This window comes from Lissotriton vulgaris, chromosome 1_1, assembly GCF_964263255.1.
Source record: "Lissotriton vulgaris chromosome 1_1, aLisVul1.2, whole genome shotgun sequence".
NCBI lineage: Eukaryota > Metazoa > Chordata > Amphibia > Caudata > Salamandridae > Lissotriton > Lissotriton vulgaris.
The window spans coordinates 678,555,172-678,582,229 of NC_141685.1; the positions used below are offsets into that span (position 1 = coordinate 678,555,172).

The window sequence follows — 27,058 nt, forward strand, 5'->3', positions numbered from 1 at the left end:
GTCCTACTTATTGTGGAGGGCTGAATGCTGCTTAATGTTGAGGACTTAACACTGCTTGTTACTGAAGATCACACGTAGTTGAAGAAATTGTGGGGTCAAAGTCATGGAGTCATTGCTGCAGATAAAGTAGAGCAAGTGCAGGTGGATGTGGGGGCACTGTGCTAGAACATTCCAGAAACTGAAAAATAAAATGTGTATTGGGCAAACCTTGAAATACAAGGACCTCTGGTGTGTACTTTTTTCTGTTATCCAGGATTTGCTCTACTCAGTACATTAAATATTCACCAGGCATATGAACATGCTGAGAGAAATTATGGATCCTGCAAACAATCGTCCAGATATTACGAGATGTTTATTTTCGAAAAGAGCAGTTTTGATCATTTACAACAAGGTCAGGGCAATACGACCTTTCAAGTAAAAACAAGTGGTTACTCCATGTAATTTCCAACTCACTAACAATGACTCTTTGTGGCTTTTACAGCAAAATGGAAATTTGGTGAAATTATACTCGCAAATTATGTGTAATGCTAAATAACTACAAAGAAGTCAGCTTGACTCAACAGATCCTAAATCTGGTCCTGATTATGCAGCCAGAGGCTCTTATAATAATGGAAGAAGTGTGGGTGAAGTGTGCATGAGGAGCCGTACCAGGGTAAGGGGATTTGTTGGAATTTCCATTTGCTCTGTTTTCTTCAGATTTTTTTGTAGAATTCCTAATTTTGTTTGCATATTATGGTGTAGTAGGTCTTGTGACGGCAAACTCTTCTAGCACATCCGGCTTTATTTAAAGCTTCAGGTGATCTTATGGTCCCCTTTACTAATATTAACACCATCAGTGCTGCAGCAATTCCCCCTCTGTGCTACTTCTGATTTATTCCCATTGTTCATGATGAGCTCAGCTCGTCATGAGCACACAAGCAGTGTACTGCATGACGAGCTGAGCTCGTCATGAGCATCGAAGGGGTTAACTTAATGTTCTGAGTCAGGATGTTTATGGTATTGTGTGTGTTGGGCATTAAAATTGTGAGTTTGGAAGATGATTTCAAAGATTCAATATCCATGCTAGTTTTGGCTATATCTAGGCCACATTTGTTTTCCTCTGATAGAGATGGCATAGTTACAGAAAAATTCTTCAAAAAGTTTAGTTTAAATTTCCAAATCATTAATTTCATATCTATTTGGTGAAGCTGTTCCTATCCTTAGTCTGAAGAGCCTTTTGTGGAAATCCTACGGTTTCCTCTCTGGAGACTCACTTGGGTCATTATTTGTATCTCAGTACAACTCGGTTACTCATGTCAATATTTGGTGGCAACCTTTCTGCTGTTGACTGGTTGTGTCATGTATTTAAAAACGCGACGCAAGAGTAAGATGTAATGATGTTGCTAAAAACCTAGGAGGAGGGCTTTGTTTTAGGTGTATCTTCCACCTGTGTTCTGTTTGCCCAACCCCTGATACTGGGATGAGTTCCATGTTAGAGGTGCTTATCCTGCATCTGTATGGACATCAAGGGAGTTGTGCAACTCTGTGTTAAAGCAGGAACTAAATGTGTGAGTTCGCGAGCAGATTGCATTCACTATAAGAAAAACCTTCTGGTCAATATGAAGAATTTGTGCTTCCTCCTGCTGCATGGGACCATTTTCCCTTCAGTTCAGAATTTCCACAAAGGTTTTGAGCATGGAAGACTTGATCATGAAGATATTGACATGGTCTTGCCATGAGGGGTTTTCATCCCTTAGTTGTCACTGGAAGCTCCATTCCATCAGCTTTTCCTTCTGCATCAGGGCTGCTATTATCACTACCTTGCGTACACTTCCAGTTCAGCCGTGCGCTCTGCTCCTAGAATAGTTTAAAAATACTTGAGTTGGTAAATTTGTAAAGGGCTTAATAGCTTGTTTTGTTCACAAAGAATTAAAATATGGTCTTCGATCTTTGTTCAGAAATTTGAGACTCTGTGATCGAACCATTTTGCAGATGGAGCTTTATTGTAATTTCATGAATATGGACTGCTGACTGCTTAAATTGTGTGATTACAAAAAAACCTAGGGCCAAATCATTTTCTTACATTACTGTCTGCAAGATGCACTGCCACGACTCAGCCTATAGTTCAATCCCTGGATTTATTGTCTATCGCAGCCCTGTTGCAGTGTACAGAGCTACATTGCCCCCTACCTGGGTTTCCAAATGGCAACATGCTATGTGTATGTAGTTTTTTTCTGTAGCTACATGTTTAATGCCTGGCATGTTTAGCTTGTCTAAAGACTGCTTTTGATTTGGATTCTGGTATTTAAAATCCTTGCGTTTGCAGTGGAAAACAAACTATAAGTACTGAATACATCAAAAATAGGCCTGGTCAAGATGGGTTACTTGCCTGACTTGGGACTATTTGAAATCGTCATCTGGCTAGAATAATGGTTGATTAACTCGCTAGTCCCAAATCACTCTGAATGATTCAGGAGGAAGCAAGGAGGAAGCCCTGCTATTCTTGAAGAAAAACAGTGTATGGGCCTCTCAATATTAATAATGCTGCTGGTGGTCTTGAATACGAAATGTACAACCTTTAGGGCATTGCGAATCGATAGTTATTAAAGCATCTTAGATTAAGTCTAGGTGCTTTCACATCATTTTCAGTGCTAAATTCCGGCAGACCCCTGCTCAAATTCAACCTTATGACTATTACAAAGACAGGACATGTGAACATTTTATTTTGTGAAAGAAGCATTTGAAATTTTGCCATACTTATTGAATAAGAAGGAGAGCAAATAACACCGTATAAATTAACTTGACATTTTTCTTGAATAGAGAGGACTGTTAATCAGACATTACAAACAATTGTTTTGCCTTTATTTACCAGTCTGTATTTGTGAATTGATTTGCTATACTTTTTTTCTCCAATATAGATGATACCTCCGCAGCCTGCTTTCATCTTTGCCGTGTTTGCCATCCTCCTTGACCCAGTGGTTGGCTATGCAAATGGAAAAGTAACACGTGCTTGCGGTAGCATGCGCCCTCAACATGGGCATCGAGAGCAAGATTCCCCCTTGCACAATGTAACAGTGGACACGAGTGTATTCAAGCCAGGGAGCCGCATTAAAGGTAAAGTATTTACATGAAAGTTTAAGCTTATTTTAAAATTGTCTACATAATGTGTGTCATTTTTATCTTGTCCATAAGCGTTTGGTATTTTATTGAAATGATGAACAAAGTGTTATTTGGATGTGAAAGACAGACTATGGTCCATTTTGCTTTAAATGTTTCTCCCCTGAACTGCACAAAACTTCCTGCCCTACCCAGCATCCAGCCAGCTGAAACGATTGCAGAAGGGTGGTGATCTGTATTATGTCTGTTATTTATGGCTGAACTATAATGGTTGGATCAGGAGGCCTCAGAGAGACAACTCGAAACTAACCCTGAGACTTCTTTGAAGGGGCTTCTGGTTTGATCCCTAAGTGGAATGCTCCTGCTCCATTGGCCAAGCTGGTCTTCGAGCACACTCAAAGGCACCCAGAACCACTAGGGCTCCCCAACAAAGTCACCACATGCTCCTTGCTGAAAAAGTGGTGTAGATGAGGCGCAGCAGTTGTGAAGTGTCAGATGCATGGAAGTGTGAACCGTACCTGGAAAAATATTCTGTAAAGACCTAAAGAAGGTGTCGAATCAAGGCAAATTAGTTATAGGCTTGAACTAGGTACTTCAGAGCGAGCGCCTTGTTTTGTTGAACAACTCGGGGTTAACCTAAACCACCACTCTAACGCTTAGTCATGCACAGTCATAAAGTCATGCACAATTAGTCATTGGTTGGTAGTCGGTCCTGAAATCACACTTTTTAAACCTACCATTAAAGTGATCAGAAATCCCATGACTGTGCTTAGGTCTATTCTATTCCTGTCTGATCTGTTGCTTTTGTGTAATGCTGAAGTTGCGTGGTTTTCAAGTACGGGTAATCTTTCTCCTGCCTGCTGCGTATTACTTCCACAGCTCAATTCAGTAACCCTCATATTTTTGATTTTTTTGAATCAAGCAAAAATGTGATTGTCAGTTGTAAAACGGGTATCAAAGACTCTCCTTAAAATGATTTTTCCTCTATCCCTAAAAAATGTGATTGGAGCTTCAATACCGAAAAACGATTCTGCGAACATGTCCCAACATTTAGATAGGAAGCTTGACATTTGGGGTTATTTACACGAGTCCTTGACTTAGACTTGCCAACACCTTGTGTCTGAGAGAATCCTTACAGCACGCATTCAAGAATATATGGATGCATATGATGCAATATGATACAAATGCTGCTAATGTAAAAATGAGCATAGGAGTGCAATCAGTGCATTAAAAATGGTGCAAGAATTTGGGAGATGTGGACAGTCTGTGTCGATGGGGAAGGTGATATTAGTTTCTTTTATCCATACACGGTCGATCCCGTCTACCCGTTTTCTTGTCTAAAATAACATTCTATAGCTCAGTACCTGCTCTTACATTTTAACAGCTTCTTCATATAATGATTTTGCCCTCACACCTGCTATTGAAGGAAGGGAACTACTAACCTTGTCAGAAAGTGTCTCCTGACTGATGCCCGTCACTGTTCTCCAGCCAGAGTGCTTAGCTTGGCGTAACTTAGTGGTATGGGAATGCTGCCTGCTCTCTGTCCTGAGGTCATCATTGCTATGTATTCATAGTTTATTTTTCTCATGTTGTTTTCCATTCCGAAGAACAGTATCCTCCATTGATGATCCTCTATTATCTTTTTATTTAAAGATGTTGAAAAATATAGGCACTTGAATTTAATCTGGACTCTTCTCACTACTCTGCTCCTTCCCATTATGAGCGCCATTTCTTTCCACTGTGTGCGACCTGTCGCCTAATCACTTGCCAGTGCACCTCAGCACTCTTCAGACAGAAGCCAAGAGTATGTATTTTGCAATCACTCCTTTGTAGATCCCTTCCCTGCTCCATAGCTGCTTCCCTCGCAGGCACCTTCACCCCACTCCTTGCCACCTTAACTGACCGCTTCGGTTTCATAGTCTGCATAGCACTGAAAAGCTCAGTTACACGTGAGGAAATTAAAATCTCTCCAAATGCCCTTGGAATTCATGAAATGATTACCCTGCCTTACCCCGCAACATCCAGAGAGCGACCAGTACTAAAACATGGGGCTCCTGAAATGCAAAGCATTGACAACCGGGTCCAAGCTGTCACATCTCCTTGGGATGTAGGACAGTTATCCAGTTGGACTAGCTCGGTGGGGCACAAAGGCTTTTTTGGATGTAACTTGTCCTTTTCCCTTCTGATTCTAAGTGGTACAATAAAGGAATATGCATGGGAGTGATCCATCCTAGAAACATAACATTCCCTTAACGGTTTACATGGCCAAGTCTGATTTTGACTTCGCATGAATCGAGTAAGGGAAGACCATGGCATGCAGCTCATTTGAGGGACTAAAAAGAGAATGCACACAAAAACGAGAACTTCAACGATTCTGAGGAGATGCCACCCTGAAAATAGGTTGTTTATAAAGGATTAGGGAAAATTAACTCTTTTACCTTGAGAAACGGCTGCACCTTAGTGGCCGGGCTAGAGAGCCTCAGAGGTCTAGTAACCTTCTGGGGTAGGAAGAAGAAAAGAGGGAGCTTGTGGCAAAGGCTGAAAGGCTTGTGGTGACTACGACAGGTGCTGAGTTGAGAGGGCTGCTTAGAGCTCTTAAATCGTAGGACATTACGGAATCTTTGGGACTGGAGGTGCACATGTACAGTAGCATGCTATGACAGTTGATTAAGGGCAATGCTTCTGCAGTAAGAAAGATGGATATCCCAAGACATACAAGTGCTGGGCTTGCAGGATGCAAGCCGGAGCTTATTCTGACTTATGACCTTGTGTGTGTAACGACTGGGCTGGAGAATGAACACCTATGTGGAGAGAGAGAGAAAGTTTTAGGCCCCAATTACTTCCAGTGAGGATTTCATCTGGCCTGAATTTTGCATACCAGCTGGAATCTTCTCCTACTGGTCCTGAATTTTCAAGTGAAACTCTTCACCACTTAACAACAGACAGGACCTGGAATTACTGAGCAGAATTCTGCACGGTATTCCTTATTCTGGGGGATTAATGCATACACGACCCCCTGCACTAAGTGAATAGGGTGGGAGATGGAAGTGGCGAAAACTTCCTTCCAAGGGAATCCTTGCATGCATTAGTAGTTATTTATCCCACATCTAGGAAATCTGGGTGTGGTTACCGTCCACTCAAGACTGAGCTGACCGGAATTAAACTGCTCTGCTTACCTTGTATTTGGGGCCTATTACTGTATCCTCTTTTGGGCTGAGACAAAGAATAGAGGAGGAAGGCACAACACTAAGCCCTCTTATGTGAGGCAGCCCTCCCTTGCTTGTGAAGAAAGGGCTTTGCAATCTGCTGTAGTGATGGCGCAATGGGCGACAAAATAGAAGCTGTGAGAAGAGACTTGTGCTTTGTGTATTATTTACTTTGTGAACGCGGCAGCATTGTGCACAACAAACCCAAGCACTCCAGCGCTACAGAAAAGATCTTCAGTATAATGGAGAAAGGAGAAAAGGTTGAAAGCCTTAGCCTAAACTCTTCTGATACTGTAAGGCTTCATTGGTAGCATTAATCAGTGATAGTGGAGGTTTTTCTTTTACTCCGAGCTTGAGCAAGTGGCAGATATGCAATTGTAAAGGGGAGAATCTGTGTGCTTACAGATTCTGTTCATGGAAAGAAGCTAAAGTAGGCAAGCTCACATCTACAGACAGCAGAACCGTCAGGAGCTACTTCAGAATTGTGGGTTTGCTAGGGTAACCTTTGGACTGAGAAGCCGTTCTGGAAGTCCTGATCTAAAAACTAATTGCTTGCATCTTAGAAAAAAAGGATTCTACCATCGTTTGAGCCAGAGTTAGTATTCCCTGTTCCAAAGTTCATATCTACGTTCCAGGATTTCTGGAACACAATCATTAGGCAGGTTTGTGCAACCAAAAATTCAGAAGTCCTAGAACTCAACAAATAGTATTTGAACCCCAGTGAACAGAATTTTATGGCCACCAACAGTGTCGGTTGATGGTTTCCCCATTCAGATACATCAGAAGCTCAGCGACTATCTGCAGTACATTGTCAAAGCCCAACAATACACATTTTAAATTGCTATAATTTGACTGAATATCTGCAAACAGATTATTGGGCAGATTTGTTACTATGGTCACAGCACATCTGAGGCTACTCAAAACTTCTAAGAGGCCCCTTTGTGGAGACGTACTGCCATCCTCCAAACATATCTTGGTGAATAGAAAGTCCAATTTAACTCTGTGACAAAACATAAAATTATTATGAGTCGTCAAAAACACAGAATTAATTAACTGACGTTACCTTCCCTTGTGACACCCGATACGTGTATCCAGAATCTAAATGCGTATACAGAGCATTACAAATACGTTTTACAGGGAAAAATTTGATGAATTGAATATGTTTCAACTTTATCTTCCATTTCCTTATTGGTATGGGGAAACATTCTTCTAGACAACTGTTTGGCTTTGAACTATTCTGGGGACTGTAATTCCAAGGGCAGAATGTGTACAAAAGATTCAAGAAAGGTTTGGAGGATAGTTTTGACCTCTATATCGATGAATGGCAAAATGTGAACTGCTACAGTTTAAGAACTAATCAGGAAATTGGGAAAGATCAAGAATTTTGCAGTCACCCTCTTCTCAAGTCCCTGGCTTCCTTTGGAGTGTTAGCAAAAAGCTGTTGAGTTGTGCCAAGGCTCTTTATAAAAATAGAAGACCGAGTGCATACGCTGCTCTGGGCCCTGCCAGTGGTCTTCATCCACACCTCTGTTTAGCATATCCCCATTATCTAGTACATTGTAAGGGATCTGACCCAGAATATCCATGTTAAATGATTGGCTGTGCTTGGACCCATATTTGACATGATAATTAAATCACAAAGAAGGATCAGATGTGACTATTAATGTTTTAATTGATTTAGGTAAAAGTAGTTCATTGATTTGGTAAATGTCCATTTAATATCTATATAATCTTTAATAATAATGCATTTATCATCTCTAGTATATTTAATATCTTCATTTTCTGTTTTAGTAACGTTGTCTGGGACACGTTTTCAAGGATTTTTCCTGCAAGCACGTGACGCTGAGAACTTGGATGGTGATGCAGTTGGATCATTTACGCTGATTGATCCTGAAGAGTCCCAACTTTTGACATGTGGCGATGTGCAGGTCGGTTAAATTGCACATACAATTTTTTCTTTTGGTGCCATGTAGTAAGCAGATTCTATTGCTTCAGACCAATGATGTGGCTTAAATGTAAGATGCCAAATGGCAACATTCAACTCCTTTGGTGATGGGTATTGTTAGAGGTGATGGATTTCTAAATGATAAATTCTGCATACATAAAATACACATTTAATATCAGGAGCGTAGAAAGAAGTTGGTGTGTGCTGGCTTATAGTCATTCCATCTCTTTTCAGTATGTCCGTTATTTAGTGCTGTGCTGCACCTTCACTAGCTGCCAATCTCTAAGCTTTGACCCCTTGTCAGAAAATAGACAATCCCGGATACATTTCTGCCTTGTGGACATCACCCTAGAGGAGTAACTTCAGTTCTTGGTCACACCAATTACAGGGAGATCCACTTCTAGTTAGTCCGTAAGCTAAGTATTACTTTACTGCTTACATTTAATTGAGGGGCGTGGGCAATTTTGTATTTACTTCTGATGTTCCAACCATAGACGCTGATCGTAAATAGGGGCTGGTGTATGGTTATGAGAACACATTGTAGTTTACATTTCTTTGATCTTTTGCAAGTTCGTTGTACGTTCTTCTCATCAGAAATCTGCGTCTGTGACTTATGCTGTTCGATGCCACTAACAATTTGGAAGCTCTTTCGATAAAGCTCGACCTTCAGTCATACAGGAAAAATTGTTTCAGTCTATTGACTAAGGTTTGCTCACCTTCCTGGGAAGCTGAACCTTTGACTGGATAGGATACAGTGCAATTTATCTAGGCACATTGTTCACTTAGCAAGTCCTACTAGCCAAACGCCTATCTGATTAGAATTTATTCTGCTCCAAAACGTTTTTTAAAATGTATAGTTCCCTTTCTTAGCCAGCTGTGGCACACCAAGAAAAACACTTGTAAAGCCACCATTTAGCATGTTTTCTCACTGATTCATCACTTGGAAAAATTATTTTAATAACACACTGAGCACTTCACATTCGAAAGCCCTTTGGAACAAGTCAGTCTGGGGAATTTTAATCTGGTAGCCAAAATAAGTAAAAGTCCTACGCTTCACAAGGGACATAGAAGACAGAGCATAAAGAAACACCCAGATTACAATGTAGGAAGTGACTTAGAAAACTCTATTCCAAATGACCTTTTACCCACCCTGTCCATAGCAGCAAGACATAATTGAGTCCCTATTCATTGTATTTGTTTTTTTTATGCATTCCACTAATAGAATTCTGGCACACCTGGCCAGCCTGTAAACATTGCTCTAATTTCTGATGCATATGAGTTTATAAACCAGGGACATTGATCCTTATTTTATGTGCCTTTCCAGTGCTTTTACCAGAACTGCAAAAATACAATTGGAAATGCTAATAGGTCTGGCATATGAAAGAAATTCCTTGTGTGTTATTTATGGGTTAAGGCTCTCAATAGGTCATCATATATGCACATTTTCACTCCATCTGTGCATTGGGACCTCCATTCTTCCATCCATGGACTAAGTTTCATTCTCCTTCTGATTCATCCACAATAAAACACACCTAAAACTCAACAAATGCAAGATAAACTAGAAGTATACAAGAAAAAAAGAAAACATGCCATTTAAACGCAATGGGGAACATGCTTGCAATAACGAAACTAACCATAGCATAGGTGTTTGCCCTGCAGGTGTATTGTGCGTGGTGTATCGTTGTTTCAAACTTCAAGCATGGGCATAACATTTTAAACCGTGTTGGCCACTGTTAAGTAAAGATGCAGGAAAATGATGAATTTGAGATGTTTATTACAGCATCAAGATACCAACGGAGCTTCCTTTCCTCAGTCCTTCTCCTTGAACAGCTGCTGCAGAAGCCGCAGTGTTTACAAAGAGAACTACTGAAGAAAAGGAATACAACATCAAATAATAACATTCTACAGCATGAGCATGTAAAGCTCGTGAATGAAGCTCATGAAGAAACACGAGAACAAACCTTAAAGGTACACAACACATCTTCCTCCTAATAATAGAACAATAAAAAAAAGTTAAAAAACATTAATCAGAAAAGTCATCACAAACAAAATCTTTTAACCTAGTAGGTTTGGATTTAGCTCTAACAGAACGATCAACATTGGTAATAGCATCATTAGGCGTAGCCACAGAAGAAGTAACATCAACATTTTCCATTGCCCCAGATGATCCAGCAACAACAACATTTTCCAAATCTTTAGATGCTACAGCACTATTTATCTCCTCAGATGTTCTTACAGATGTAGAAGCACATTCCATTTCTTTAGATGTTACAGCACTGTTTACCCTTTCAGATGTAACAGTAGTACTTTCCATTTCTTTAGATGTTATTGCACTATTCACTTCTTCAGAAGTAACAGCAGAAGCAACAACACCATGCATTCCTGTTGAAGAACTAGCTAAACCACTTCCTATACTTGAATTTTGATTATTGATAAGGTCATCTTCAATGATGAAATGCTGTGAGATTCCCTTACACAAACCAGAATTTCCTGTATTTTTATACAAACTAATGTCACTTTTCAGAACTGCAATCCGTTTTAAGTTCCACACTTTTCCATCACTCAAACGTACTGCATTTCTGTAAATATTTACTACCTTTAATGGTTCAGAAAATTGACTCTCACCTTTTTTAACCTTCCAAGGTTTTTTAACTTTAACCCAAGATCCTACACTAACATCACAAAACTTAACATTGTGTTTCAAATCATACACATCCTTAACCTTCAAATGTTTGTCTTTTATTCTGTCCCTTAACTCTTCAAGAGGAATCATTGGTTTCATATTGGAAACCATCCATTCAGGATTACACTTAGTGCGTACTGACCTTCCCCTCATAACTTCAAAAGGTGACATACCTAAAACTTCATGAGGTGAAGTTCTATACATCCAAATAGTCTTCACCAACTGTAATTCCCAATCAGAATCGTTAGCCACAGCACCTTGTATAGCATTTTTGAGTACTCTGTGAAACCTTTCGACCATACCGTTGCCACTCGGATTGTATAAGGAAGTAGTGCAATGCCTTACACCAACTTTTTTGAAATAATCCTTGGTAATATTAGAAACAAACTGTACACCGTTATCACTAATCAACAACACAGGAAGCCCTTCTCCAACAAAAACACCATCCAAAAAATTTATCACAACCTCAGAAGTAATTTTTTCAACCACTTTCAAAATTGGCCACCTTGAAAATAAATCGATAACAGTTAAAACATACTTGTTAGATGCTCCAATAGGCCCCATAATATCAATGGCAACTGTGTGCCAAGGTGCTTTAGGAATAATTGGCTCAGCCATAGCCGGTTTCAGGGTTATCAAAGTTTTAACAGAGTTAGCACACCACACACAATCTCTAATGATCCTCTCAATAAATAAATCCATTCCAGTCCACCAGAACCACTGCTTAACTTTCTGCTTAGTCTTCACTATACCACAGTGACCTTCATGACACATTTCCACAATCCTTTTTCTAAAGTTAGAAGGAGGAATGACCCTTCCATTTCGTAAAATGTTACCATTCAAAATAGAAAACTCCTCACGAATCTCCCACAATTGCTTTAATTCATCCGATAAATTGTGTTCAACAGGCCATCCCTTTGAAATGAAAGAAGATAATTCCACTAAAACAGAATCTTTCTTATAAGTAAATCCCAATCTTCTCTATCAATACAAAGAAGACCATGATCATGAACCAAAGCAACTTGAATATTTTCCCATTCGTGGTCAGAACTATCCAAAATATTTATTGGCATGCGTGAAAGAAAATCAGCTACTACATTCTCTTTACCTGGCACATAAACCACATTGTAATTATAATCCTGTAATCTTAAGGACATTCTGGCTATTCTTGGTGAAGCATTAAATAAACCTTCCGTAGTTAAAAGCCTCACTAAAGGTTTATGATCAGTCCTGAGAATGCAAGGTTTCCCCAAACGTAGGCTCTAAAATGCTCTAAAGACCAAATGCAAGCTCAGGATTCTTTGAGTATCACAGAGAAATTTCCCTCAGTGGGAGATAAAGAACGCGAAGCATAAGCAATTATGTACTCCTTCCCCTCAGAATCTAACTGTGAAAACACGCAACCAAGACCTTTATTGCTCGCATCAACAGTAATTACATTGTCCAATTCGGGATCAAAAGCACTCAAAGCTGGTGCTTTTGCAATTTCACATTTGATATTGTTGAATTCTTCATTACACTCTTCAGACCAAAGAAACTTAGATTTATTCTTTAATAATTGTCTGATATTGAAAATTTTACTCGAGAAATTCTTAACAAATTTCGAGTAAAATTCAACTAGACCTACAAAAGATCTTACTTCATCTTTATTGCTGGGATTTGGGGCATTTATTACGGAATCAACAAAAGAAGGTTTAGTGGAAACTCCTTCTCCACTAATGACATGTCCCAAGTAAGTGATAGATCTCACACCAAACTTACACTTGGAGTGTTCCACTGTTAAACCTTTTTCCTCCAAAATACTCAAAACCTAATTCAAGATGTTGTCATGTTGAGCTTTGTCTTTCCCAAAAACAAGTATATCATCCTGAAAACACCTTACATTGTCAAACTTGCTGAATAATCGGTGCATTGATCTTTGAAAAATGGCAGCTGCGGATGCTAAACCAAAAGGTAATCGTTTATACTGAAAACACCCTGAAAGGGTGATGAATGCGGTTAGGGGTTTACTCTCATCAGTGAGTGGAATTTGATGATAAGCGGCTGACAAGTCTATTGTAGAAAACCAACTAGCATCTTTAATTAAGCTTAACATTTCTGAGATTTTGGGTAGTGGAAATTTGCCCACAACAATATTATTATTCAAGTGCCTAAGGCCAATGCACAGCCTCAATTTTCCATTGCTGCGTCGAGCCACCACAATGGGAGAAATTCATTGTGATGACTCGATAGGTTCGATAATATCAGCTTGAACCAGTTTCTCAAGCTCAGATTCAACTTCTTTTCTCAATACAACAGGGATGTTCCTTACTTTATGTACTTTAGGACACGCATCAGGTTTAAGAACAATATGATGTTTGAAATCATTTAACTTTCCAATCACTTTTTTAACACATTAGGATTTTCGTTCAAAATTTCCTTACAAAAATCTGTATTATCATCCAATAACATTACTGGATCTTCACTATTAGGATTGGGTATTATACCCAGACTCCCTTGATCAATCCATCCCAAAACAGAGGGACCTTTCTTTGAAACATATAATTTACCATACGCCTCTCTTCCTTTAAATCTGAATAAAAGAGGTCTAAACCCAAGAATGTCAATTTTTTTCATTGAAAAACCCCACTGGATGAATGTCAGGTGGTAATAGATCATTTCCAAGTTTTTTAACAAACATACTCTTCCATATGGCCTCATTGACTATTGTGTATGTGGAACCAGAGTCAGCATACATTTGAACTTCAACACCACATAAAGATAATAAGCAAAGAGGTTTCTTTCTGTTATTCTCTTTGTCAATAATATTCAATAAAAATAGTTCTTTGGAACTATCATTAATCTTATTATCTAAAACGGTGTTGAATGAAATCTTTTTGATTGAATTATCATCATCACTAGAACTTGAAACATTTTCATCATCAACACATTTCACCTTAACAGACTTTAGCAAAATGTCCTACAATACTGCAATTAGAGCATTTGTGTTTTAAGGCAGGACAACTCTTGCTGTTAGCGAGATGAGAACTGCTTCCCCAACGAAAGCATTTCAAATTTTCTTTCGAATTTTCTTTGTCTTTAGAAAAATCACGCTTAGTATTTTTAAAATTGGACTTCTTATTCTTTTCATATGACTTGTCTTTAATTCTGCTAACCATATTTTCACTTTTGTCTTCTATCTTGTTTTCTTTCTTTAAAGCTTTAGCACTACGACTTGAGAGTTCTGCTTTCCTCACTAGTGCTAAAATGTCTTTCAGATCAGAATCACCATTAATCCACAAACGGTCTTGAATAGAAGTATCACGTGCGTGCATGACAACTTGGTCTCTTATTAACTGATCCTCTAATTGTTCAAATTTACAATCTTCAGTAATTAGCCTTAAAGCTGAGACATATTCATCGATAGTTTCATTAGATTCTTGCTTTCTATGAAAAAATTTGTATCTAGTAATGCCGATGCATACTTTCGGTGAGAAATGATTGTCAAAATCTTTTAGAATAATAACAAATTCATCCATGTCACCACTTACAGCAGTTTTCTGCATTTTTTCATATGTTTTTAAACCAGCTGGACCAAGAGAATAAAGAAAGAGTCTTTCCTTTCTGCAGACATTTTTTTGTCAACATCAATTGCTTTAATTAAGTTAATAAAATATGCTTTCCATTCCAACCATTTAATAGGTGTATCACAACCAGAAGACCAAAAAGGTAAAGGATTCTGAATTGTAAAATTTTGTTGAGAAGCCATTATAAAATTGAATTGCTTTCTTTGACAAACGAAAAAATGCAAGAAATGTTTCAAAAGATTAATAAAATAGAGAATGTACCTCAGAGCTTTATATTAATGTATCATGGACTGAAGAAAGTGAAAGCGTTACTGATTTGTATTCGAATTATGTTTATCGGTAACTTTTAAATACTTGCTCGTATTTCCGACGCTAAATCCCGAAGGTGCACAAAATCCAAAATGGTGGCACGTCGATTAACCCTAACGTGACCTCATACAACGTCAATCCGTAGCGCTCGTCATCAGGAGCTTTGCGCTAGAGACGTACCTTGGTAAGACGTTCTGAAGCTGGGCTGATTACGTTGTGTGCGCTTGGAATGGTTTTGTTGCACGAGCGTGTACTTTTTAAAAAAATGCCGCTGGATAAGAAGCAACCGGTGAGCAAATCTTTTCGAAAGATAAAATTACCAATACATTACCAAATCAGTAAGCCATACAAGTGCGAGTGTTCAGAAAGGATATTTTTTTAAAATGTCTTCGTTACGAATGCGTAACAAAAAGGTAAAAATAAATCCTTGAAGGTAAATTAAATCCTCAAATGTGGGTTCTCTCCGTTGGCCGAATCGTCGCCAATTTGTTAAGTAAAGATGCAGGAAAATGATGAATTTTAGAAGTTAATTACAGCATCAAGATACCAACGGAGCCTCCTTTCCTCAGTCCTTCTCCTTGAACAGCTGCTGCAGAAGCCGCAGTGTATACAAAGAACAACTGAAGAAAAGGAATACAACCTCAAATAATAACATTCTACAGCATGAGCATGTAAAGCTCGTGAATGAAGCTCGTGAAGAAACACGAGAACAAACCTTAAAGGTACACAACAGCCACCTTAGAATGGTAAAACAATGATACACAGTCAACAACTGTATTTCGAAATGGTTGTCTGGTTTAGAGGAAGTGGCCATGCGGCAAACAGTGCACTTCAGATGAAATAAGTGGCAAGCAACTGCCTTGTTAGCGAAGCCTGGGAAGCTGTAGTATCTTAAGAAACATTAATATAAAATGGGAAGCAAAGAATTGAAAGGGGAACTATAAAACGAGAAAATTGAAAACTAAGTGACTGGCCAACCAGCTCTGTTACTGAAGCTCACTCATTTTGAGGTGGATCTGCACATTTGATCAAAAAAATCACAGGGCAAGAGAAATGTGGATTGAATCATGACCCCATTCAGTATGCTGTCATTGAAGGAGTCGAAGTGTAAACGACACCCAGAGAGGCCAATGGAAGACGAGTGAGGACCCAAAGCTCTTCTGTTTCTATACCAAAATATATTTAAGTACATTGATGTATGATTTAATGAAATGTTTTATAACAAAATCTCTGCAGACAGCTAGGCGTCTCAGGCCTCTTAAAGAGATTCTACGAAGAATTATTACAGCACAAATCTTTTCTTTGTAAGGCTTGTCAAAAGAGGTAGCCAACACCAAAATAAATACTTCCCTACAAAGATAATCTCCGTTTTCATGTAACAAAATACCTGAATGCAGGCTTTAACATGGTGCAAAAACAATCGACCCATAAAGACCCATTGGCTTTAAAGCAGACTTCTCTGAGTAGCTTGTGAGCTACCATTAGCTCTCCAGCTACTTAGAGAAACTCTTGTGTGTGCATCTGATCCTACTGTATTAGAAGATTTTGCTGAGTTGAAATAGTGTATGTAATACCAAAAATGAAAAGTCTGTATTTGAGATTAGGTGTTATTTTTCGGAACCCAAATCATCCAAAATATATTTAAAGTTGATATTTGAATGGTAAATCATAATGAGATCATGCATCATTGGAACCCTATTACAGTGTTGCAGCTGTGGGTTTTATGTATTTCCCTGCTAGAGGCATTCCAAAATGACAAAGCCTTTTTTACATTACTGCTGGCAATCCTGCACTGAAGTGATCAAGGCTGGCAATCTGGCATACAATAGCCACTAATGTGATCTTGTTTGTGTATCCAAATGATATTAGTAACTCAGGATGCTCGTTATTAAACATAAGTAGCTCCTATTACTGAATGGTTGGATACCCTTGATTTAACATATGAAAAAATCAGTAGTTATGATATATTTACTGCGTGACATAACTTTTCTTAATAAACCGATCAAATTTGCAGAATGTGAAATATCTTTTCGTAGTGTATCAATCAGACCTATAGGTGTTATCTTTGGCTTGTCACCATAACTAACTCAAGCCTGCTCTGTGGATCTTAAGCCTTACCACAATTCAGCCACCAGGCATTACAGCCATGAGGTTACAAAAGTATAGTTAGAAATGCAAAATATTATCTTTCGCTTTGGGCTATCATGGATTCTCGCAGTGAAACTCTTCTGCCCCCATGGTTTGTTAGAGGGAATACAAACACCAAAACAAGTGTTTAGTTTTTAAAATATGAAGTACCAGGGCCTTGAACAGGAGGCTACTGCAGCTTGCACCACACATTTCCCGATTATCACTGCCAATAACTGTTCCAAAACAACTAAAAACCATCTCTCCTGCCTGTAAGTGTGACAGTTCAGATTATTCCATGTCCCCAAAGCTAAAAGAATTGCTGGGGAGGCAGGTATTCAATTTATTAAAATGTCTATTGTATTCTTAAATAACCGTTGTTCTGTTCGTCTTGATGAGCAGCGCCACCATGTGGCAGTGTGCCAGAAGTGTGGTGATGACAATTAAGTGCTAATGCTGAGCACCAGAAACCGATTAAGTGCTGGTGCCGAGCATTGGAAACACCCGCCTCAAATTAAGCACTGACCAAAACCCTTGTCTACTATGGTATTCTGTGAGATTCAATGCAGCAAACTACTACCTATAGGCTTTAGTATTGAGTAAAACCAATCCCTCCTAAAAGCCCTTTGACTTTAAGTTATGCTTTTCATAATTAATATGTCAAGCTTGCTGCCTTTATCATAGCGATTCATATTAAACAACGGTTCCTATAACCCTTTGTTACTTGTCACCATAAACCACTCCAACCTACTGTGTTGGATATAAGCTTTCCAACAAAACAACAAACCAGCCATCAGGTGTAAAAACATCTGCAAAATTAGAAGTAAAAACAATATAACATCTTTCATAATCAAGACTGGTAAGGATTACCATAGTGCAAATGTTCTAGCCTTTATAGTTTATTTGGGTTGATCACCCAACCCCTTGCACACTACAGCAATCTATGAGATTTTGTATATGAAAATACCTGCTTACAGGCTTTAGCACAGTGTACCAACAATCCATCCTTAAACGCCAGTCAGGCCTACTGGCTTTGTCATAATGTTTTATTATAATTAGATCAAACCTATGGAATCTAGAATAACCTTTCCATAGAACCCGATAAAACCTATAGCGTTTACCACTAGCATAACACCATAACTAACGCAGTCCTATTAAAGTGCATATAAACTTGCAACCATCATGTATAGTGATTGTTAGACCTGACCATATTGGCATGAGTATCCGTTCCATTTTTGACGGATTGCCTCCTCTGTTTTGTTATGTTTTTGCTGGTTTTATGTTTTTGGCCCTGTACCACTGCTAATTAGTGCCTCAGTGCAAGTGCTCCCTATGTTAAATTGATGAACTAATTGTTTATTCCATGAATGGCTTATTTGAGCTACTGTCAGCCTCTAGTACAGTGCACCATGTGTGCCCAGGGCTTGTAGATCAGATGCTGCTGGTGGGCTTGCAGCACTGGTTGTGCTACCCACAGAAGCAGCTTGTAAACTGTGTCTCAGGCCTGCCACTGCAAGGCCTATGGGCAGTCTGTGACTACTATGTTGACTTGGCTAAGGGCACTCCCTTGCCAGTCCCTAAACCTTCCCTTTGCTTCATATTAGACACCCCTATGGTAGGTCCAAGGGCAGGGTGGATTGTAAGTATAACGTAGGACATGCTCTTATTTGTGTAGCATGTCCTAATAGTGAATTACATCTATTTTTGTTTTTCTCTATTGAAGGCTACCTGTTCTCATAGGCCAGAATGGGCAGTTAAGATTGTTACATTCCTACAATCCTAACTGACTCAGGGGACATGGTAAAAATTCGAATTTAGTATGCCTGACCTCAGAATAATAAAATACATCTTTGAGTAAAGTTTATTTTAATATCCTGTGTTTTCAAATACCACTTTTAGAAAGTAGGTATTTGCTTGCCTAACCATTTGAGCCCGCCTCTGCTGACTTGTGTATTCCTTGTCTGAATTTGTGTGACACAGGGCTGGGGAAATTCCAGGAGACGGGCTGGGACAGCCCAGTGGTGAATAGAGAGATCAGCACCTAGATGAGAGGGAGGTGTGCACCTGGGACCTGAATAGTGCTAAACCTTCCCTCCACAATGCTGGCTCCACCTCCTGTGGCTTGTCTGATGTCTCTGCCCTGCACTGTGAAAGGAGAAGGGGAATCATGTCAACAGAGTGCCCCAGAACTGTATCTTCCCTCCCCTGTGCTGGCTGCACCTCCCGTGGTGCGTCTGATGTTTCTGCCCTGCACAGTGAAAGGAAGAGAAGAGTCCTGTAAACAAAGTGCTCAGGAACTGGTTGGAACTAGGCAGAGGCCTCTCTGCCTTCAGAGAACAAAGGATTTTGGGGTATAAATATTGAGACCCAGTCCCACAGACTTTAGATCACTTCTGGAACAAGAAACCTTTCTCCCAAGGAGAAGAACTAATGAAGCTGTAGGAGTTTGGACTGCCCCTCTGCCAGTGTGATGTTTGCTGGGTTGGCCTGCAGTGATTGCTTCATTGCCAAGGGAAAGGAGAAGGAACTTTTAAGGACTTTCATTTATCTACAGAATATTCTCCAAGGGCTTGAACTGTGCTTGCCTCCTGCTGAAGTTTCTGGGCCAAAAGACTTCACCTCCAGCTCCCTCCTGAATTTCCTTGCTGGGAATTCTGACTTCAGTCACTTGCATGCCGCTGGAAGCTGGAAGTGCGACGCATCGAGAGAAGCGTGTCGCTCCCGCAGGTAAGACCATCGCAACGCCGGAGAAGCGAGCCTTCGCAGCCTCTCCCTGGAAGCGTGTGTTCATCAAAGCTGCCTGCTGTCGCATTACCTGAGAGGCGCAACGTCATCGAAGGTGCCGCCGTCGCATCACCTGAGAAGCGTGTCGCAGGGCCTGTCGCGGCTCCAAAGTACAGAGTTGTCGCAAGGCTGCCAGGGCATCATTGCATCGTCATTGCATCGCCGCATCAAGAGCGCCATCTTCTCACATCGCAACTGGATCATCGCATCGCATCAAGGCGCCATCTTGCGCCCCACAACTGGCCCGCAGGCTGAGAACCTGCGCATCACCTCCACACTGGTAAGAACCACGACTCATCCCCTACTCTGCGCGAGCATTGAGGCATGACGCATAATCTTCCCCGGATCACGGAACCAACGCATCTCCCCTTTTAAGGAAGGCCACGCAGCAGCGCAGGGAGCGACCTCTGACCCTGACTTCAGGTTAGGTCGCCCCCACGCCGCTGCCGCCTGCTCTCCCTGGTCTCCTGCTGCCTCCTGCTGCTCGTTTTTTCCTGCCGCTGCTCCCTGCGGCCCCGCCCCCCGGAAAACCCTGACTCCCCATTCGCCGCCCCGCTCCCGCCATCCAGCAGCTCCTCCCTCCCGTCAGCTGATACACACCGACCCCAAGACCACCCTCAGAGGCACCCTCATCTACAGACCCCCGGGACCACGCACACAATTCAGCGAAGCAATCGCAGACTTTATCAGCCAGCACGCCCTTACCTCCTCTGACTACATCCTCCTAGGAGACCTCAACTTCCACCTGGAAAACAACAATGACCGCAACACCGTCGCCCTCCTGGACAACCTCGCCAACCTCGGACTCAAGCAACTGGGAAACACCCCCACCCACTACGCCGGTCACACGCTAGACCTTCTCCTCCAGCAAGCACATCTCCTTCAGCCACTCCACCGGACTACACTGGACAGATCACAGCTGCGTCTACTTCAACTTCAGGAGAACCACGACCCACCATCACCCGCAACAGGTTCCCCGCAGAAGCAGGAGCAAGATCACCGCCGACCAACTCACCACCTCCCTCAGCCATAACCCCCCCACCAACACGAGGGACCCCAACGAAGCAGCCTGCAACCTCACACAGTGGCTCACCAACTGTGCCAATGACCTCGTGCCACTGAAGAACCCTCCCAACAGACCCGGCAGCAAGAAAGCCTTGTGGTTTACCAACGACCTCAAAAACTCAAAGAAATCCTGCCGCACCCTCGAGAAAGCCTGGCGCCACGACCAGACAACGGAGAACATGACAGCCCTCAAGAACACCACCCGCAGACACCACCAGCTTATCCGCACCACCAAAAGGATAACATTCAAAGAACGTCTGGACAACAACACCCACAACAGCAAGGAACTCTTCAACATAGTTAAAGAGCTCTCCAACCCCAGCGCCTGCAACAACGATATCACACACCTCGCAAGACCTCTACAACTCTCTCGCCTCGTTCTTTCACCGCAAGATCGCCGACATACACAACCGCTTCGGCGCACAGACCACACACCCAACCACCGAACCAGTGGCCCCCACCACCACCCTCTGCAACTAGACTCCGATCAGCACCGAAGACACCACCCGCACGATTAACACCATCCACTCCCGCTCCTGCACCGACCCCTGTCCACAGCATATCTTCAACAAAGCTGACTCCATCATCGCACCCCAACTCCGGGACATAATTAACAGCTCATTCGCATCAGCCACCTTCCCGGAGAGGTGGAAACATGCCGAGCTCAGCGCCCTCTTGAAGAAACCCACTGCGGACCCCACGGACCTCAAGAACTTCCGCCCCACCTCGCTTCTCCCTTTTCCTGCCAAAGTCATCGAGAAGACCGTCAACAAACAACTCTCCACCTTCCTCGAGACTAACGGATCCCTCGACCCCCTCGCAGTCCGGTTTCCGAGCAAACCATAGCACCGAGACCGCCCTCACCACATCCGGTCCCTGCTCGACAACGGGGAAACAGTTGCACTCATCCTCCTGGACCTCTCAGCAGCCTTCGACACCGTATGTCACTGCACCCTGATACAACGCCTCAGCAACACAGGAATCCAAGGAACGGCCTTGTAGTGGATCGTCTTGTTCCTCGCCGGAAGAACCCAGAGAGTCCGCCTCCCCCCGTTCCGATCCGTGGCCATCAAAGTCATCTGCGGCGTTCCGCAAGGATCCTCGCTCAGTCCCACCCTCTTCAACGTCTACATGAGCCCCCTGGCAGCCATCGCACGCCAACACAATCTGAACATCATCTACTACGCGGACGACACCCAGCTGATCCTCTCCCTCACCAATGACCCCACCACCGCCAGAGCCAGCCTCCAGGAAGGAATGAGGGCCATCGCAGAATGGATGAAGCTCAGCCGTCTGAAACTGAACTCTGACAAGACGGAAGTCCTCATCCTGGGACGATCTCCCTCTGCCTAGGACGACTCCTGGTGGCCCCTTGCCCTGGGCACCGCCCCCAAGCCAACGGACCATGCTCGCAACCTGGGCTTCATCCTGGACTCCTCCCTCATGATGTCCAAGCAAGTCAACGCTTTCTCGTCATCCTGATTTAACACCCTGCGCATGCTCCGAAAGACCTTCCGGTGGATCCCCGCCGAAACCAGGAAGACTGTCACCCAGGCCCTCGTCACCAGCCGACTAGACTACGGGAACACCCACAGCCAAACTCCAGAAAAGACTCCAGCTTATACAGAACGCCACTGCACGACTCATCCTGGACATCCCTCGTCACAGTCACATCTCTGCTCATCTGAGAGACCTGCACTGGCTCCCTGTCAACAAGAGGATCACGTTCAGACTCCTCACCCACGCACACAAGGCGCTCCACGACATGGGCCCCAAATACCTCAACAGCCGCCTCACATTCTACACACCCACTCACCAGCTTCGATCCGCCAGCCTCTCCCTCGCCACCGTCCCACGAATTCGCACATCCACCACCGAAGGAAGATCCTTCTCCTACCTGGCGGCCAAGACATGGAACTCCCTCCCCACCCACCTATGGCTGACCCAGGATCATCTCTCCTTCAGGAAACAACCAAAGACCTGGCTGTTCGAGCAGTAGCGACTCCCCCTCCCCCCAGCGCCTTGAGACCCTAGCGGGTGAGTAGCGCGCTCTACAAATTTGCTGATTGATTGATTTGCAAGCCTTTTGTTTACTTTGCTTCACGCATCCAGGTACTTTGTTGAGAACTTTGCTGTATTTATCATCAACTTGAACTAAGCAACTTGAATCATCTTTTAAGCAATCTTAAGTGTAGTATTGTGGATTTTTGTCGTTTGTGGTCTTGTGCTAAGTCTATATAAAGAATACTCATTTTTATAAAACCTGTGTTGTGTCCATCTGTAGTGTTTTCCCTTTATTAGGGTGTATATTCACAAATGCTTAACACACTGCCTCTGAGATAAGCCTGTCTGCTCGTGCCAAGCTACCAAGGGGGTGAGCAGGGGTTATTAAGGAGTCTAATCCCCTTATCCTGACTTAGAAGTAAGGGTCCCTATTTGGACAAAGGTGATAACCATTGCCAACTAGAGACCCCCAGATCTAACAGTTATGAAAACCATTTACAACCTCTCTTAATAGTCTCAAACAAGAATCATTACTGTAAAAATCTCCTGGGTTTGTCATAGTGTGTGGCCAACACCAAAACAAAAAAAAAGTCTACCGTAATCTTCAAGATTCTGTGTTGCAAAATACCTGCCTGTAGCCTGCAACACAATGTGAGAACAACGCACTGTTAAAAATCTACTTTCTTTAATAAATGTGCTTGACAATAACTAAGCTAGGCTTCTGCTTTTATCTAAACTTTTAATAAGAAGCAGATCAATTCTATGACATTGGGCATAACTTTTCCAATACGCCAATCAGACCTATAGATTGCCACCATAACCAACTTAGGCGTACTGTTCAAAACCCAAGCTTTCCCACATCGAAACCGTCATGCTAAACAGTTGTACAATTACAAAGATATACAACATTACAGTTGGGAAAGCAAAATACTATTTTTCTTAAGAGGGCCTAATAAAGATTTTCACAGAGCAAATTTGCTAAGTTCACTGTTTGACACAGAGGATAACCAGCACCCAAACCTTCGCCTAATACATTAATCTGTGAGATTCCTTGTAACCAATTCCTTCCCTGCAAGCATTCATATGGTGTAGTAACAATCCTTTCTCAAAAGGGTTGATATTAAAATAAGCTTTTCATAATAAATATGTCTGGTCTAATGACTTTATCGTAAGGTTTCATAATAGACAGATCATCCCTTATGCTATGATCTGCTTGCCTCCATATCCAACTCCGCCCTGCTGTACTGAGTGTAAGCTTTGTACATATGTCAAAAAGTGTTATACTAAACTCTGCAGTGGACGTAGACCATTTCATATCTGATCCTGCACTCCAGGGATCCTATATGTTATGTTATGTTTAAAGCGCACAGCTGCCCCAGCACAGGGGTGTCCCGGCGCTAATCCTGAGTAAAACGAAATTGACAACAGAAAGGACACAAAGATTATTTTAAGGAAATAGATGAGTTTAATGGCTTTCCTGAATTGATACAGCTTCTTCATTTCTTGAATATGGACTGGTAGAGTATTCCATAATTTTGCTGCTAAGAAATGGAAAGAATGTCCACCGGCTCTGCATCGCTTGAATTAGGGGATCTCAACCAGATTCTGGCCAGCTGAACGTAGAGCCCGCGTAGGCGCATACATCTTCAGCAATGACCCCAGCATTTTAGGGGTCGACTGTTTTAAGATTTTAAATGAGATACATAAGACCTTAAGCTGTATCCGCCGGGCTACGGAAGCCAGTGGAGTTTCCGAAATAGTTCTGGAGGTAGAACTGAAACGAGGCAGGCCTACTAAGGCTCTAGCAGCCGCATTTTGAATGCGTTTCAAACAGGCAATTTCCACTTTATTAGCACCCGGGAGCAGTGAGGAGGCATAGTCCAATCTGGACAACACCGTAGATTGAACAATTAGTTGTCTGGTAGCAGGGTCAAAAAATTTCAAGACTGCTTTCAAACTGCGTAGTATGCCGACAAGTAGCGGCAACTTTTTTTGTTCGGGTGCCGAACCTTAATGCTGAATCTAACCAGACTCCCAAGTTCTTTACTTCTGACTTGGGTATAGGAGCTTTCCCCAGAGTAGAAGGCCACCAATGGTCTCCCCATAATTCCGTATTTCTGCCCACCAATAGCACCTCTGTCTTGGTGGCGTTAAGTTGTAAGCAGTTAGCTGTCATCCACTCTGCTACCGCAGCCATGTGGATAGAGCTTATGCCCATCTCTCAAATGGTGCTCTGAAAGCTCTTTTTTGTTGTTGATCTCAAACATGCTAACCTGTGACAGCTATGCTGTCATACTAGACCTAAAAATGCATGTAAATTAGTATAGCCTGGGGCAGCACATACTGCTCATAAACACCAAACTACATTCTGAAGTCAGTGGTGAAATGGGATGGAAAGGGTGCTGTAACCAGAAAACATTACATTCCTCATGACTGCCCTCCTCCCATCTGTGCTGCTGTCAGAGGATAATCAACCCTGTAAAGCATCTACTTATCTAAGACACTTTAGCAGGATTACAGTGCATATGTGTGCCCGCGAAAGGAACTCCAGCTCCATCTCCTTTCAATGTGATACTTTATGCATGTGAAAGAGTCCTCTAGGCAGAAACCAACAAATAACCACAGCTGCGTGAAGGGGAAAAGCCTTTTTCAGGTTGATCACATAAGGTCTGATGGCAGCTGTGCTGTCGAGATAGACCCAAGTAAGGCTGCTGCAATGTGAAAGAGGCTTTGAGATACGCAATGTGACAGTTGTTGAGATACTCAATGAATGCAGATTATCTCCAAATGACGGTAAATCTAGTGAAGTTTATGAATGTAGTTTTGCCATTTGAGCGGAGAAGAGGACAGAAAAAGCTAGTTAACTGTGTATGATTACTAGTTTTTACAAGTTGTCTGGATAGCATATGAATTGAAAAGTTGGCTTTTGAAGCTTTTAATGAATGCAGCTGGTTTTATTGTTTAATTAAATAACAATACCGTTGATTTGCCATGCTTGAGGGCACTGCCATCTCTCGAGCAAAGGGAAGTTGCTTGCTTGAAGTACGGGGACATTGAACCCCCTGCTGGCCTAATTTCATAAAATACCCTGTAAATATTTTAGTTGTTGTGCATGAAAAGGATTTCCTCACAAAACTAGCATCATATTTTCCTAAACTAAGTAAATTAAAATATCAATGTTATTGGCCTAGAATAAAATAAATCATGACATGAATTATGTGGTGTTGTTAATTACATTCATATCAACATTTGAGGGGGAGGTTGTCTTTTTCCTCAGGTTTTATGTGCAATTATTTATCATAATACCACTGTGCAAAAATGTGGATCACACCTTTCTCGGTGGTACTTGTTGCTGGGATAATCTGCCTTCAGGAAAACGTAATTTGGATGTTGTGAGACTTTTGATTTATTAATGCGAATAGACTATGCCTTTTCATGTAAAATTCCATAGAATTTACTTTTATCAAACGTTACCAGTCCATCTCTAATGGAATGTGTAGGCTTGAATTCTCCTGAGGGTTGATTGTAGGCTTGCAGTGCTATTCCTATAGTTACACTGGTCTCTTTGTTCCAGGACTCAGCTGTCAGTCACACAAGCAAATCAAGGAAGACACAAATGGAGGCCTACTGGAATGCTCCCAGCAATGCACCACAGCACGTCCAGTTTATGTGAGTCAGGAGATTCTTGGGGGCGGAAGGCTATATAGATAACTGCTCAACACGAGCCGCATCTGCAAGTACAACTGTTTAAGTTAATCAGCTACTCCTCACCCAATCTTGTTTGCATGTGTTCATTCAGTTACTTCGTTTTAAGGGTCTTGAGGTTGCTTAATTCATTGCCTTGTAATTACTTCATAAAGTACGTATTTGCACTATCCCTAAAGTAAGTAGCCTCTTTCATTGGTTAGGTAAAGCTGCACGGACAGCACACTGATCCTCGCTCTTGCCGAATGCTGATGACCTGCATTACTGCAGCCGTCTTACTGTTTGCCGAAAACATATTTTTATGTTTAGGCACCGGTCTGGAGGCTTAAAGACCATTTAATTGTGTTGGAAACAACTCTAGAGTAGCGATTGTGAGTGAGTAGAACTTGACCTTATAGAAGAGTGATGGTGAACGTAAAGCACTGCTCAAGGTTCCAAACTCTTCATGTATAATAAAGACTTTATTACACTTAATCTCCTGCAAAAATGATGGTTATTTTCAGGTAGGACATTATCTAGGGCAGGGATGAGAAGATTAAGAATATGTTAAAGATTCCAGAACTCTAAT

At 41.8% G+C, this 27,058-nt stretch overlaps 1 protein-coding gene across 1 annotated transcript in view; it reads left to right on the forward strand.

Moving 5' to 3' along the window:
* The window catches only part of FRRS1 (ferric chelate reductase 1), a 240,179-nt gene that overhangs the window by 70,801 nt on the left and 142,320 nt on the right, over positions 1-27,058 (forward strand). The window contains exons 2-4 of the mRNA XM_086954631.1: positions 2,898-3,093; positions 8,094-8,230; positions 26,360-26,454. Coding sequence (XP_086810757.1) covers positions 2,898-3,093; positions 8,094-8,230; positions 26,360-26,454 — 428 coding nt within the window. The remainder of the gene's footprint in view (positions 1-2,897; positions 3,094-8,093; positions 8,231-26,359; positions 26,455-27,058) is intronic.